Source organism: Bos taurus, chromosome 3, assembly GCF_002263795.3.
Source record: "Bos taurus isolate L1 Dominette 01449 registration number 42190680 breed Hereford chromosome 3, ARS-UCD2.0, whole genome shotgun sequence".
Lineage (NCBI taxonomy): Eukaryota > Metazoa > Chordata > Mammalia > Artiodactyla > Bovidae > Bos > Bos taurus.
In genome coordinates this window covers 8,585,186-8,600,307 of record NC_037330.1, presented here as the reverse complement: position 1 = coordinate 8,600,307, position 15,122 = coordinate 8,585,186, and the positions used below count along the sequence as shown (strand labels likewise).

At 44.4% G+C, this 15,122-nt stretch overlaps 1 protein-coding gene across 1 annotated transcript in view; it reads right to left on the bottom strand.

Annotated features, from left to right (window-relative positions):
* Positions 1-8,383, bottom strand: part of LOC618581 (intelectin 2) — a gene marked incomplete at its 3' end in the record, with an annotated part of 33,975 nt that extends 25,592 nt beyond the window's left edge. Inside the window, 7 exon segments of the mRNA NM_001101275.1 lie at positions 3,776-3,879; positions 5,120-5,240; positions 5,629-5,787; positions 6,115-6,362; positions 7,289-7,399; positions 8,021-8,084; positions 8,313-8,383. Of these exon segments, the coding sequence (NP_001094745.1) occupies positions 3,776-3,879; positions 5,120-5,240; positions 5,629-5,787; positions 6,115-6,362; positions 7,289-7,399; positions 8,021-8,084; positions 8,313-8,324 (819 nt within the window). The 5' untranslated portion in view covers positions 8,325-8,383.
* Between the last annotated feature and the right edge of the window lie 6,739 nt (positions 8,384-15,122).

Here is a 15,122-nt window from a genome sequence, read left to right as displayed (position 1 = left end):
ACATAAAAATGCTAATCATATATGAGAATATACATAAATTGAACTTCAAAACAGTAAATTATGTCCAGTGGTCAAAAGGAATAAACTTTCAGTTCATTTTTCTTGTTCATGCCACGCATGTTACAGATCTCAGTTCCCCAACTAGGGATCCAGCGGGCCCCCGACAGTGGGAAATTGATCTTCAAACCATCAGGAATATAAATAAGAAGATGCAGGCAGCAGATCAGCTCCATGGTGGACTCTTGGCTCCAGGGTGGCAGATCGGCTCCCGGGTGGCCAGCGGCAGTGGTGAAGGCAAGTGCCCTCTGCTCCTGGGAGTCCTCCAGCATCAGCTCCAGCCTTCTCTGGACCCACTTCCCAACCACTTCAGCAGGGCCTTTGCCTCAACTCCCAGCCACATACTGACCGACGTCTGATGGCCCGTGAAGGTTTAAACGTTCAATGTGGACCAGCAGTAGGACGGCCAGGGCACTAAGCATGTCATCCAGCTACACTGAGGGGCTAAAGCGCACGTCCCTGCTAATTAGGGCCTGAAAAACGTGGTCCACTGGAGAAGGGAATGGCAAACCACTTCAGTATTCTTGCCTTGAGAACACCATGAACAGTATGAAAAGGAAAAAAGACATAACACTGAAAGATGAACCCCCCAGATCGGAAGCTGGCCAATATACTATTGAGAAGATGGAAAATACCTCCAGAAAGAATGAAGAGGCTGAGCCAAAGTGGAAATGACGCCCAGTTGTGGTCGTATCTGGTGGTGAAGGCAAAGCTCAATGCTGTAAAGAACAATATTGCATAGGAAGCTGAAATGTTAGGTCCATGTGGTCAAACAGGAGATGACAAGAGTGAACATGGACATTTTAGGAATCAGTGAACTAAAATGGACGGGAATAGGAGAATTTAATTTAGATGATCATTATATCTACTACTGTGGGTAAGAATCCCTTAGAAGAAATGGAGTAGACCTCAGAGTAAACAAAAGAGTCTGAAATGCAGTACTTAGGTGCAGTCTCAAAAATGACAGAATGATCTCATTTCATTTCCGAGGTAAATCATTCAGCACCACGGCAATCCACGTCTATCTCCAAGCCACTAAGAAGAAGCTGAAGTTGAATGAGTCTGTGAAGACCTACAAGACTTCTTAAAACTAAAACCAAAAAAAGATGTCTTTTTCATCATGGGGACTGGAATGCAAACATAGGAAGTCAAGAGATACCTGCAATAATAGGCAAGTTTGGCTTTGGAGTACAAAATGAAGCAGGGCAAAGGCTAACAGAGTTTTCCCGAGGGAGAGCACTCATCATAGCAAACACTCTCTTCCAACAACACAAGAGACAGCTCTGCACGTGGACATCACCCGATGGTCAGTACCAAAATCAGATTGATTATATTCTTTTCAGCCAAAGGTGGAGAAGCTCTATACACTCAGCAAAAACAAGACCTGGAGCTGATCATGATCAGATCATGAGCTCCTTATTGCAAAATTCAGGCTCAAATTGAACAAGTAGGGAAAACCACTAGGCCATTCAGGTATGACCTAAATCAAATCCTTTATGATTATACAGCAGAAGTGACAAACAAATTCAAGGAATTAGATCTGATAGAGTGCCTGAAGAACTATGGATGGAGGTTCATGACCTTTACTAGAAGTGGTGACCAAAACCATCCCAAAGAAAAAGAAATGCAAAGGCAAAATGGTTGTCTGAGGAGCCCTTCCAAATAGCTGAGAAGAGAAGAGAAGCAAAAGGCAAAGGAGAAAAGGAAAGATATATCTATTTGAATGCAGAGTTCCAAAGAATAGCAAGGAGAGATAAGAAAGCCTTAAGGGACTTAGGAAGCATCACTACAGCCAAAGTTGGAGGTGATGGAATTCCTACTGACCTATTTCATATCCTAAAAGATGATGCTATTACAATGCTGCACTCATTATGCCAGCAAATTTGGAAAATTCAGCAGTGGCCACACGACTGAAAAGGTGAGTTTTCATTCGAATCCCAGAGAAAGGCAGTGCCAAAGAATGTTCAAATTACCATACAATTACATTCATTTCACATGCCAGCAAGATATGCTCAAAATCCTTCAAGTTAGGCTTCAGCAGTATGAGAACTGAGAACTTCCAGAGATGTACAAGCTGGGTTTAGAGAAGGCAGAAGAACCAGAGATAATTGCCAACATACGCTGGATCATAGAAAGCAAGGCAATTTAAAAAAAAAAATCTATGCTGCTTCATTGACTATGCTAAAGCCTTTACTGTGGATCACAACAAACTGTGAAATATTCTTAATGAAATGGGAATACCAGACCACCTTACCTGCCTCCTGAGAAACCTGCATGCAGGGCAAAAAGCCACAGTTAGAACTGGACATGGAACAATGGACTGGTTCAAAATTGGGAAAGAGGTACATCAAGGCTGTATGTTGTCACCCTGCTTATTTAAGTTATACACAGAGTACATCATGAAAATGCAGGCCTAGATAAAGCACAAGCTGGAATCAATATTGCCAGAAGAAATGTCAACAAACTCAGATATACAGATGATACAACTTTAATGGCAGAAAGTGAAGAGGAACTAAAGAGCCTCTTGATGAAGGGGAAAAAGGAGAGTGGAAAAACTGGCTTAAAACTCAACATTCAGAAAACAAAGATCATGGCATCTGATCCTACCACTTGATGGCAAATAGAAAGGAAAATGTGGAAACAATGTCAGATTTCATTTTCTTGGACTCCATAATCACTACAGACAGTGACGGCAGCCACAAAATTAAAAGACGCTTGCTCCTTGGTAGAAAACCTATGACAAACCTAGACAGTATGTTAAAAAGCAGAGGATCGCTTTGCCGACAAAGGTCCCTGTAGTCAAAGCTGTGGTTTTTCCAGCAGTCATTTATGGATGTGAGAGTTGTACTATAAAGAAGGTGAGAAGCAAAGAATTGATGCTTTTGAACTGTGATGCTGGAGATGACTTTTGAGAGTCCCTTGGACAGTAAGGAGAGCAAAGCACTCAGTCCTAAAGGCAATCAACCCTGAATTTTCATTGAAAGGATTGGTGCTGAAGCTGAAGTTCCAATACTTTGGCCACCTAATGCAAAGCCCTGACTCACTGGGAAAGACCCTGATGCTGGTAAAGATTGAGGGCAAGAGGAGAAGCGGTCAACAGAGGATGAGATGGTTGGATGGCACCACTGACTCAATGGACATGAACTTGAGCAAACTCTGAGACACAGTGAAGGACAGGAAACCCTGGCATGCTGCACTTCATGGGGTCACAAAGAGAGGGACATGACTTAGCAACTGAGCAACAACAACAGTGGAGTTCCAGAGTCCTAATCACTGGACCATCAGTGATGTTCCAGAATTTCATGTATAAAGTAAGTCCTGGGGGTGTAAGGTACAGTATGGTGACACTAGTCATAAGACTATACTATACATTGAAAAGTTACTCAGAAAGTAGATGTTAAAACTTCTCATCACAAGAAAAAAGAATTTGCAACTGTGAGTAGTGCTGGGTGTTGGCTAGACTTGTTACAGTGATCATTTCATAATATATAAAAATATAGAATCACTATTCTGTATATCAGAAACTAATATAATGTTATAGATCACTTGAATCTCAATTAAAAAATAATAGCTACAATTTTAAAAATATGTCTACACAATGCCAGAAAAGAGTAAAAATGCAAGCCACATCAAACACCCCAGACAGGTACACACACACACACAAACATACACACACATACACTCGCCCAGACAAGCCAGGGATCTTCCCCAAACTCACGTGCTCAGTGTTACAGCCAGTGACTCTCATCCCAGCACACAGGGCATGGGCTGCCCTCTCATTGTTAAACACTCTGAACTGGACAAAGCCTGCAACAAATTCTCCTGGAAAAGAAGAGGCAGAGAAAAGGCCAAGGATTCAAAGGACGAACTAGAAATATCTTCCCTTTGACCAGCCCAGGAATTCCCTAAATCAATAGGTCAGCTTACAGCCAATCTGTGGGCAAAGCGCACAGCACTTTTCGACAGTGGCTGCTGCATCCTGGCCTTAGAAGAGACCCTCCCTCCATCTGGGGCAAGAAGACCAAGGCTCAGGCTCACAAAAGTCACTTGTCTGTCTAAGGCTCATAGGAGAAATGAGATCCACTGACAGATCAGCAAGAAGACCTCCAGAGGTTCAGCAGGAATAAGCAATGATCAGAAGCAGCCATCGGTCTCTGCTGGCACACTTCTCATCCAATTACCATGACTTTAAAGTAAAATGACTCTTATTTTCCCACCAAAGACAAGTTCTGTGGCTTTATCTTGCTTAAAAGGTCTTCTTACAATAATAGCTATCCATCATAACAAAAACAAATTTTTCTCATTACTTTGCAAGTTGTTCTCACCTGTGCACATTAATTAGCTCTTAACTATGGTAAGATTCTTACAGTGACTCAGGAAACTCAAACCAGGGCTCTGTGACATCCTAGAAGGGTAGAATGGGGTGGGAGGTTCAAGAGGGAGGGGACATATGCATACCTATGGTTGATTCATGTTGATGTACGGCAGAAACCCACACAATATGGTATTAGTTTAAAATAAATAAACAAACTAAGGGGAAATTAGAAATAAATAAACGAAGGGGGGAAAAGAATCCAAAAGGGTTATTACTTAAGAAGCCTGAGCTTATAGTTTTTCCATAATGGTTAAATAACAAAAATCCATGTCACATTCCTAGAAAACAGCTTGGCATATTGAAAGATCACTCCTGGGTGTTCTTTGGAAGGAATGATGCTAAAGCTGAAACTCCAGTACTTTGGCCACCTCATGCAAAGAGTTGACTCATTGGAAAAGACTCTGATGCTGGGAGGGATTGGGGGCAGGAGGAGAAGGGGACGACAGAGGATGAGATGGCTGGATGGCATCACCGACTCGATGGACGTGAGTTTGAGTGAACTCCGGGAGTTGATGATGGACAGGGACGCCTGGCGTGCTGCAATTCATGGGGTCGCAAAGAGTCAGACATGATTGAGCGACTGAACTGAACTGAACTGAACTGAAGGATCATTAACTTTTCTTATTTACACTTTCCCGGAGAGTGCAGAGAAGGGTTAACGACTGGGCTTTGGAAGCAGATACTCACGCTGACCATTTGGTGAGTAATAAGATGCAGCTTTCTCAGCATCACCAAAGTCATACTCAACAGGAATGGCTGGGCCGTTGTCAGACCAGCAATTCCCTGCTCCATATTTCACTGGGTATTTCTGCAGGGACCCAAAATACAGATTGTGGAAGACAACAGAGATACTGCCATTCTGGGCAATAAAGGCTTTAATACCCTTATGTGGCATTATACAAATACTGGTGTATTTCCCCCCTGCCACCCATAGCTAGGACCCTAACCAGCCTCAAAACCCCTATCCTTTTCACTCTCTACCCGCCCCAATCCTCTCCCCTAGGCTTCTTCCCCTGCCTGGCTCACAGTTCCTCTGAAAGAGGCGGCACACTAGTTCATAGTGACCCAGAGGTAGTAGAAAGCCAAGCAGAGGCCCTTAGTGATATGGACAGAGCAGACTTACTCCCCATCCCAAACACCTGACTCTCTGCTCAACAAAAGTAGTGCCCCCACCCCCAGCGAGCAGCGCCAGGTACCAGGTAGAGTCCAAACAGATTGTGCCCCAGTCTGCAGAAGAAGCCAGAATTGGTGTGGTACCTCAGCAGGGAGCTGTTCCTCCAGTGCTGCAGGGGGGACTTGTTGGGCACATGCCAGATGCCCAGGTCCTGGGCCTGGATGTCGTAGTAGCCAGGGTTCTGCAGAGGGACACACACTCAGCCTGAACCAGCCCAGGAGGTGCCACCAGCCAAAGACCTACACACGCAGTCCTCAGTGCAGCTGAGAGCTCAGGTCTCCAGGGAACAGGTGCCCAGCAGTGCCCAGAACCCCACCTCCCTCCAGCAGACGACGAGACCCCACCACACAAACAACCTTGGTGAGAGGAATTTGTCATTCAAAACATGGACTTCCGTCTTTCTTCTTCTCCAGCCCCACCGCCACATCCCCATCTCCCACCCTCCCTTCCACATGCTCTGCTCCAGCCACAAGCAGCTCCCACCCTTTCCCACCTGGGTGCTCAGTACCTTGTAGTCATCGCTGGTGGCGGCCTCTGCAGACCCAAACGTGTTGTAGTTGGCCCAGTTGCCGTCGCCCTCTGGGTAGTCAGCCCTGTTGCCCTGCTGACTGGACCAGCGATCGCCCACCGTGCATTTCCCACGCATGTTGTTCTCATGGATGCTGGCCACCAGGGTCCAGCCACCACCCCCAGAGGTCATGTCACAGAAGGTCTGGTAGACGACACCATTCTCAGTGCGGAGGTGATACAGGCCATCTACAGAGAGAACCAGTCAGAGACCCTCTGTCTGAGAGCACAGGGTCCATCTCAGACTCACAACCAGAAAGACTCTGGGAAGTCAGAAATGTATCCTGAAGTCTCCCACACATATCTGCTTGTTGAGGACAATTCTCTGTGGACACTGACTGCCTTTGTTCCACGCTACCTTTTCAAAGACTTTGTAGAGCGAACATCCTAGGAGACAGAGATGGTATCTCCCTTGGGATAGAGCCTTCTTATGGCCAGAAGAGGCCAGAAACATCTCAAGTCTACATCAGGATGTAGCCTCTGCAACTCAGAGGTAAGGGCAGGCATGGTCACTGCCCATTATATGAGATTCAGATTCCCTAACTGCACAGTTCTTCCTTGTACTCAGCCCCAGAGAAAATAAACTGTCTTATCCGAAAAGGCTTATATTTGCTTGACGAACCCAGTTTATGAGCCACTTGGCAAACAAACTACATAGGCAGATATCTCCTGGCCCTTTCACATCACTGGGTGGGAAGGGACCCAGAACACCAGCACAGGAAAAGGCTGATGCTCTGGCTACTTCTGTGATTGTGAGGAATAAAGCTCTATGTCTCTGCCTCTGGAGGCTCATGTTTTCTACCAGAATCTATGACACTAGGGCAGGACTAACTACTTAGCTTACAAGCAGGGAAAAATCTTATACTCACTGGAGCTACAGCCATCATACTAAGACTCACCAGAAACACCACCTTCTCCCTGTGTTCAGAAGATCATGTCTCTGACAACTAGGCTGGACCCAAAAGCCTCAAAATTCCCAATAGAAATCTAAGCTGGAAGCTGGAGTCAGAGCAGACAGGAGCGGTAGACACACACCCTCTTGATCTCCATGACCAAGATCTGTTTAGCTAAAAAGTGGTTAAAAGGAAAGGATGCTGAGTTGGGTTATTACTCACCAGCTGCTTTATGGCACCTTTCTTTGATTTCCTTGCAGCTTCGTGGAAGGAAAGACAGGTAAGGAGCACAGGTTTCCTCCTCCCAAAACTTCTCAACAGCAAGTGTCCCTGCTAGAGGATGTGAGGATAATTCTCAGTCTCATGCCGCTCACACCAGCCTTCCTGGCCATTGGCTCCTAGCCCCTTCCCACTTCACAGGCTCATCACTAGGCTGTGAGGCCCCAGAGGTCAGGATTCTCTCTGCTAAGACTAGCTGACCACAATCTAGTACATACTCAACACTTGCATTCTTCTCCACAACCAATTAAACACAAAAACTCTCATTATGCCTACTGTGATAAATGGAATCGTGAGGATGAAGACTAGGGAAAGATGTTCCCTGGACACAGCCCTGACCACCAAGCACCCTCTGGGAACCCCAAGGCCAAGGCTATAGGAGCAGGAGCAGCTAGAAGGAAGCCCAGTCTTCACCACCATGGCTCCCCTGAGCGCCCTCAGCCACACAGAGGCACAGATGGATGGACCCCAGGACAGGCCTTAGCTTCAGACCAAACATCCAGAGACACCAGCAATCAGCACTCTGGCCACAGCTCAATTTGGCTGCAAAGTGTGGCTTCTCTGCATCTCCATGACTCCCCCTCTAGTCCAGGACTTCAGCATCCAACCTGGTTCTACACTCTCTTTTCCACTGCACATCTGAGCTGATGAAACTGCTGCTTCTGAGTCACTTACCTGCACTCTGCCCTCTGGTGGCCACAGTGAGGAACAGCAGGAAGTAAAACCTGACTCCTGTCCCCTAAGTAGAAAGGACATGCACACCGTCATTGGCTGGTTCATCCTTTCTCTCCCTTCCATCCTTTCTCTTTGAACTCTTTGAGTAAGGAAAACTCAAGCGGAAAGTGATGGGATTCTGGGCACTCTGGAACCTCCTGGAACAGACCTTACCCCAGTCAACCCTACAAATCCTTAAGGGACCACAGTGTCCTTTCTCTGAAACTCCCCATCCTTAAGGCCAAGACCGGACCTGAGCTGGCATTGTGGCTCCCCACACACTGGGATTCTGTCTCAGACTCAGCACAGGGAGCTAGCTCTCTGCTTCCTTCCTCACAGATGCCAGGAGCTGAGAGCGCCCAACCAGGAGGAGTCTCAGATCGACTGCCTCTGCAGGGAGATCTGAGGTACATAAAGTGCTGAGCATATGGGCCCCGCCCATCCCAGCCTACTTTGGACTGCAGGCCCCGCCTTCGAGCATTCTTCCTTGAAGCTTCCTGAGCCTCAGGCCCAGGCAAGGAGAAGGAATGTGTGGCTGGCTGGAGGGGCAGGAGGCAGCACTCCTGGGCACACAGGTGACACTCACACAGGGCTCCCTTCCATAACAGACTCTGGGGATGGACGGGACCTCACGGTTCTCCCCTGCAGCCTTTCCTGCTCCCACCTCAGTCAGATGCCCCAGGGCCTCACACACCTCTGTCAAGTCATCATCCTTCCAGTCTCTCCTGAAACTTTGCCATGAAGCCTTCCCTGACACCCCCACCCCCTGGAGAGGCTGATGGATACTCTCCTGTCCTGCTATGGCCTTTTTCCAACCCCTAATTATGTGATATCACACTGTCATGTCATTCTTGTATTTATTTGGAGTTAGAAATAATTGAAAATTTACAGAATATTGTAAAAATAAAAACAGTTCATAAACACAAATATAGCCTTTACCTAGATCCACCTGCTGTTTGTGTTTCACCCTATTTACTTTATCATGTATACCCTCTCTCTATATTCACACACAAACTTACACAACACTTTTTCTGGGCAAATTGAGGGTAAGTTACATACATGAAGGCTCTTTCCCACAGATAAGTTTGTATTTTATTAACAGAGATATCTCATATATAACCACGTGCAATTATCGTTCACACTTTTCAGGGTAGCAGTGTAACTTGCTGGGGTCCACCAGCCTGGGAGTTCCACTCAGCTCAACTGGCATCCATAGTAAACTGAAATTCCTCTGGCTTTCATTCCCTCCCATCAGTAGGAGATTTCTTGTCCACATTTGAAGCCCATAATCCCCAGGGTACACCTGCTTACAATGTTCTACATCTCGATTCCACACCCATGCCAGCCCAACTCCTCTCAGCACTGTCCACTGCCCACACTCTGGCTGACCACTGACCCTGCGATACCTCATTTCCGCCACCTCTGCTGCTGGGGCTGCTCTGGGGGATCAGTTGCTGGTGCTCAGGACATTACTTCCTGTCCTTCCTGGGCCTCCAGCAGCATATCTCTGCTGTCCAAGATACAGGAGCCATCATGCATCTTCAGTACAGAGGAAGGCAAATGCCTTACACACATACAAACCACTATCTAATCCAAGGCCTGGAATGTTATTAATAACTTACACTTACCCGTGCACTCTACTACATCACAACCATCTGCATTTGTTTTCAGAGAGGACAGAGAGAGAGATGGAGAGAGGACTGACCTGTCTCCCATACATCTCTGCTGTTTGCTACAGCCATGGGGAAATGACCACTACTACCACTTAAGCAGGTGATTTCTCAGGTAGTCATTTGGGTTGTTCACTGTGATTAACTCCCTTCTTTTTGGAGGCCCAGGAAAGACTGCCCCTCTCCTCTGTGAAGTTAAGTGGGCCATGGGACTTGTCCTAGTCAAGAAATGTGAGCAGAAAGGGTCAGTTTCAGGCTGAAGCTTTAACCAAGCAGGGCACAAGTCCACACCATCCTTTTTCCAGCCTCAGGAAATGACCCCATAAAATACGGGGCCCTGCCTTGGTGGTATGTTTAGTCTGATGAGGAAACTAATCTTCGAGGTTGGAAGGATGGTGTTCTGTGCTCTGTTTTAGGGGAAATGCTACCTGTGCTGCCTGTGGTGTCTCAGGAGGTGTGTGATGTACAGACCGCACCGGGGCGTTGAAGGAAGACCTCAGGGAAACAACGTCAGCGCTGCGTGTCAGCTGTCTTGGTTCTGTATCACAAGGGAGAGGGTCTGGGAGAAAAACTGGTCTGTTTTGCACGGAGAAATGAAGGGAATAACAGATTCTGGGTCTTCAGCAGGCAAACAGTGTGGAAATTTTCCTTCATAAATCATCTTCAACAAGGGCACACACACATGCACACACATAATAGCTCCCAAACATTTTCCCATATGCACCTCACTAAAGAGCAAGGATTTTACTATTTGGCATCCATGTGCAGGGCTTCCCTGGTGGCTCAGACAGTAAAGAATCTGTCTGCTATGTGGGAGACCTGGGTTCGATCCCTGAGTTGGAAAGATCCCCTGGAGGAGGGTTTGGCAACCACTTCAGTATTCTTGCCTGGAGAATCCCCTTGGACAGAGAAGTCTGTGACACATACAGTTCACGGTGTCACAAAGAGTCAAACATGACTGAGTGACTAAGCACAGCATATTCCAAGTAAAATAAGCTGACTAGTTACACACACCCAACCTAGCAGCTCAAAAACGTTGCTGCTGCATGATATCAAACTTCTAAAATTTGACTAGTAAAATTTGAGGGAATAAAGCTGTACATTAGGGTTGAGTCACCTTCCAGATGTTCATTCTTTGGCCATCAACACATGGCATCATCCTCCACTGAATACTATTTCTAACATGAGACAAATTGAGAACACGTGGCCAAAGGCATATGCAGTGACCTCTACCAAAAGGATATGTAACTACTAGATGACACCTTAGAAAGTCCGAAAACCTCAGCCAAAGAAGGAAGGGTTGTGTCTGTAGTACAGGTTTGATATGTGCTGACATTCTGAAATACAGTGTGCTTAATATCCAAAAGCCTAATATTTGGGGTATAATAGCATGTATTACTGTCTTTTGAAAAATTATGAAATCTGAATTTATGTAACAGTATATATCTTGAGGATCACTTTGCATTAATTTTTCAAACTGAATAATTCCACACTCCTTTAAAAAAATGTGACCATATCCATTCTCACTTAAAAGCCCATCCTGATTTTATCCCAGTAAGTACACTAGCATTTCAACCTTACAGAATATCACAGTGTACTGGGATACTGAAAGCTTGTTTTGTAAAGAAGGCTGAGAGCCACAGAATTGACGCTTTTGAATTGTGGTGCTAGAAAAGACTTTTGAGACTCCCTAGGACAGCACGGAGATCACCAGTCAATCCTTTAGGAAATCAACCCTGAATGTTCATTGGAAGGGCTGATGCTGAACGTGCAGGTCCAGTACCTTGGCCACTTGATGGGAACAGTGGACTCATTGGAAAAGACCCTGATGCTGGGAAAGATTAAAGGCAGAAGAAGAGGGCAGCAGAGGATGAGATGGTTTAATAGCATCCCCAACCCAATGGACATGAGTTTGAGCAAATTCTGGGAGACAGTGAGGGACAGGGAGGCATGGCTTGCTGTTGTCCACGGGGTTGCAAGAGTCAGACACGACTTAGTGACAGAACAACAGCCTCAATGGGGTACTGAAAGCTTGTTTTGTAGTCACAACATCCTGGTGGCAGACCCAGGTTTTAGACCTGCATGTAGTCTATTCTTGCAGTTGCTAAATACTCTTACTCCCAGATGCCTCAGTCTTTTTCTTTCGTAATCTGGATCTATTGAGTAATTCATTTCCTTGACATTCTCAAAATATAAAATATTGGCTTATAGACATTGGAAGCCATCAACCCTTTCCTGGGAATTGCTATAACAGAACAACAAATATTTGATTGCAATGTTATCAATTATATAATAAAGGCTTGCCTCAAAATTATGAAAATATATTTCAGGAAGTGGTTGATTCTGTCCTGGGAAAGGGAGATAAATCTTTTTTCTCAAAGAAATCATTGACTCCAGTGTATGAACAATATCAAATATTTAGATTATAAGGGGAATTTAAACTGAATCAAATATTCACAAAACGTCATCTAAAGATTGTGGCAGGTAAACATATTTCAATTTGTTGACATACAACATACAAAATTCTTTTCCCAAGAACTAGATATATTGAAGCTAAAGAAGTATATTTATTCCATGGTTATGGAGAAGGCAATGGCACCCCACTCCAGTACTCTTGCCTGGAAAATCCCATGGATAGAGCAGCCTGGTAGGCTGCAGTCTATGGGGTCGCTGAGAGTCGGACACAACTGAGCAACTTCATTTTCACTTTTCACTTTCATGCATTGGAGAAGGAAATGGCAACCCACTCCAGTGTCCTTGCCTGGAGAATCCCGGGGACAGGGGAGCCTGGTGGGCTCCCATTTATGGGGTCGTGCAGAGTCAGACACGACTAAAGCGACTTAGCAGCAGCATGGCCTTTCTATTTTGTTAGTGTTAAAATTCTTTCCACTTTGCTGTACACCTAAACTAACACAACAGTGTAGATCAACTACACTCCAATATAATTTTTTAATGTCTTTCATGTAAAATGATATGGATCATAGATGTTCAGCTTTAAATTCTTAGTCTTTAACTGACAAATTCAGTAACTTTATATTGTTTCCCGTGAAGTCAATGAATTTTATGTAAGTGGTACGTTTATGATGTTGTGCTGAGCCTAATCTAGCCCTGAGAAAACCAAAGTCTTCATCTCTATTGAGCGAGTATTTGGGCAGGAGCACAACTAAGCTGTCCTCCTAAAAGACACAGAAGCAACCCTAGGGAATTTACAAAACAAGCCAAAGTTCTCAACGTGGCAGGGAACACTTCATTCCAAGAAGCTCATGGAAGGAGAGAAAGATAGGGGAAAGCTCCTTCACTCCTTAGAAGGAGAATTCAGGGGCTGTTACAGTTTTGCGAAAAGTCTCCCACCCCTTTCCCTTTGGGGTTACATGCTTATTATACACTATCTCTTCTTTCAGCGATGTCCATCTTTGCTTTATATATTTTGAAGGTCTGTTGTTAGTTGCATAAATGTTTATAATTGCTGTATCTTCTTGCCATGTTGAACCATTGTTAGTATATAATGTACTTTGTCTCTTACAAATTTTTAAGTCTAATTTATCTGATAATACTATAGCATCCCTGCTCTCTTTTTATTCTCATTTTCATTGTTGTTGTTCAGTCACTCGGTCTTGTCCAACAAGACCCCATGGACTGCAGCAAGCCAGGCTTCCCTGTCCTTCACCATTTCCCAGAGATTGCTCAAACTCATGTCCACTGAGTCAGTGATGACATGCAAACATCTTGCCCTCTGTCGTTCCCTTCTCCTCCTGCCTTCGATCTTTCCCAGCATCGGGGTCTTTTCCAATGAGTCAGTTCTTTGCATCAGGTGGCCAAAGTATAGGAACTTCAGCTTCAGCATCAGTCCTTTCAATGAATATTCAGGATTGATTTCCTTTAGGATTGACTGGTTGGATCCCCTTGCAGTCCAAGGGACTCCCAAGAGTCTTCTCCAACACTACAGTTCAAAAGCATCAATTCTTAACTTATCAGCTTTCTTTATGGTCCAACTCTCACATCCATACATGACTACTGGATAAACGATAGCCTTGATTAGATGGACCTTCATCTGCAAAGTAATGTCTCTGCTTTTTAATATGCTGTCTAGATTGGTTATAGCTTTTTTGCTAAGGTGCAAGCATGTTTTAATTTCATGGCTGCAGTCACCATCTGCAATGATTTTGCAGCCCAAGAAAATAAAGTCTGTCATGGTTTCTTTTGTTTCCCCATCTATTTGCCAAGAAGTGATGGAATGGATGCCATGATCTTTGTTTTTAGAATGTTGAGCTTAAAGCCAGCTTTTTCACTCTCCTCTTTTACTTTCATCAAGAGGCTCTTTAGTTTCTCTTTGCTTTCTGCCATAAGAGTGATGTCATCTGTATATCTGAGGTTATTGATATTTCTTCCAGCAGTCTTGACACCAGCTTGCACTTCATCCAGCCCAGCATTTCGCATGATGTACTCTGCATATAAGTTAAATAAGCAGGATAACAATATACAGCTGTGATGTACACCTTTCCCAATTTTAAACAAGCCCATTTTTCCTTGTCTGGTTCTAACAGTTGCATCTTAACCTGCAAACAGATTTCTCAGGAGGCAGGTAAGGTGGGCTGGTATTCCCATCTCTTTAAGAATTTTCCAAAGTTTGTTTCATCCACACAGCAAAGGCTTTAGCACAGTCAACTAAGCAGAAGTACATGTTTTCTGGAATTCTCTTGCTTTTTCTATGATCCAACAGATGTTAGCTATTTCATCTCTGGTTCCTAAGTTGAACTTAATTGATATTTATAGAGCCACAAAGTGAGCCTTGGTAAATTTAAAAGAATCAAAATCGTCTCAAGCATCTTTTCTGATGACAGCACTATGAGATTAGAAATAAACCACAAGAAAATAAACTCTGAGAAATACAAACTTGTGGTGGCTAAACAACATGCTACTAAACAACCACTGGATCACTGAAGGAATAAAAATATGCCTAGAGACAAATTAAAACAAAAGCTAAATGGTCCAAAACTTACCGGATGCAGCAAAAGCAGTTCGAAGAAGGAAGTTTATAGCAATACAATCTTACCTCAAGAAATATTTGAAATAAACAACTTAACCTCACACCTAAAACAACTAGAGCAAGAAGAACAAACAAAACCTAAAATTAGTAGAAGGAAGGAAATCGTAAATATCGGAGTAGAAATAAATGAAATAGAGAAAGAAAACAATTGCAAAGATCAACGAAACTAAAAGCTGGTTCTCTGAAAAGATAAACCAGACTGATAAACCTTTAGCCAGACTCATCAAGAAAAAAAGGGAGAGGACTCAGGTCAGTAAAATTAGAAATGAAAACGGTTAAGTTACAACTGACTCCATAGAAATACCAAGAATAACAGATTACTGTGAACAACTGTATGCCAATAAAA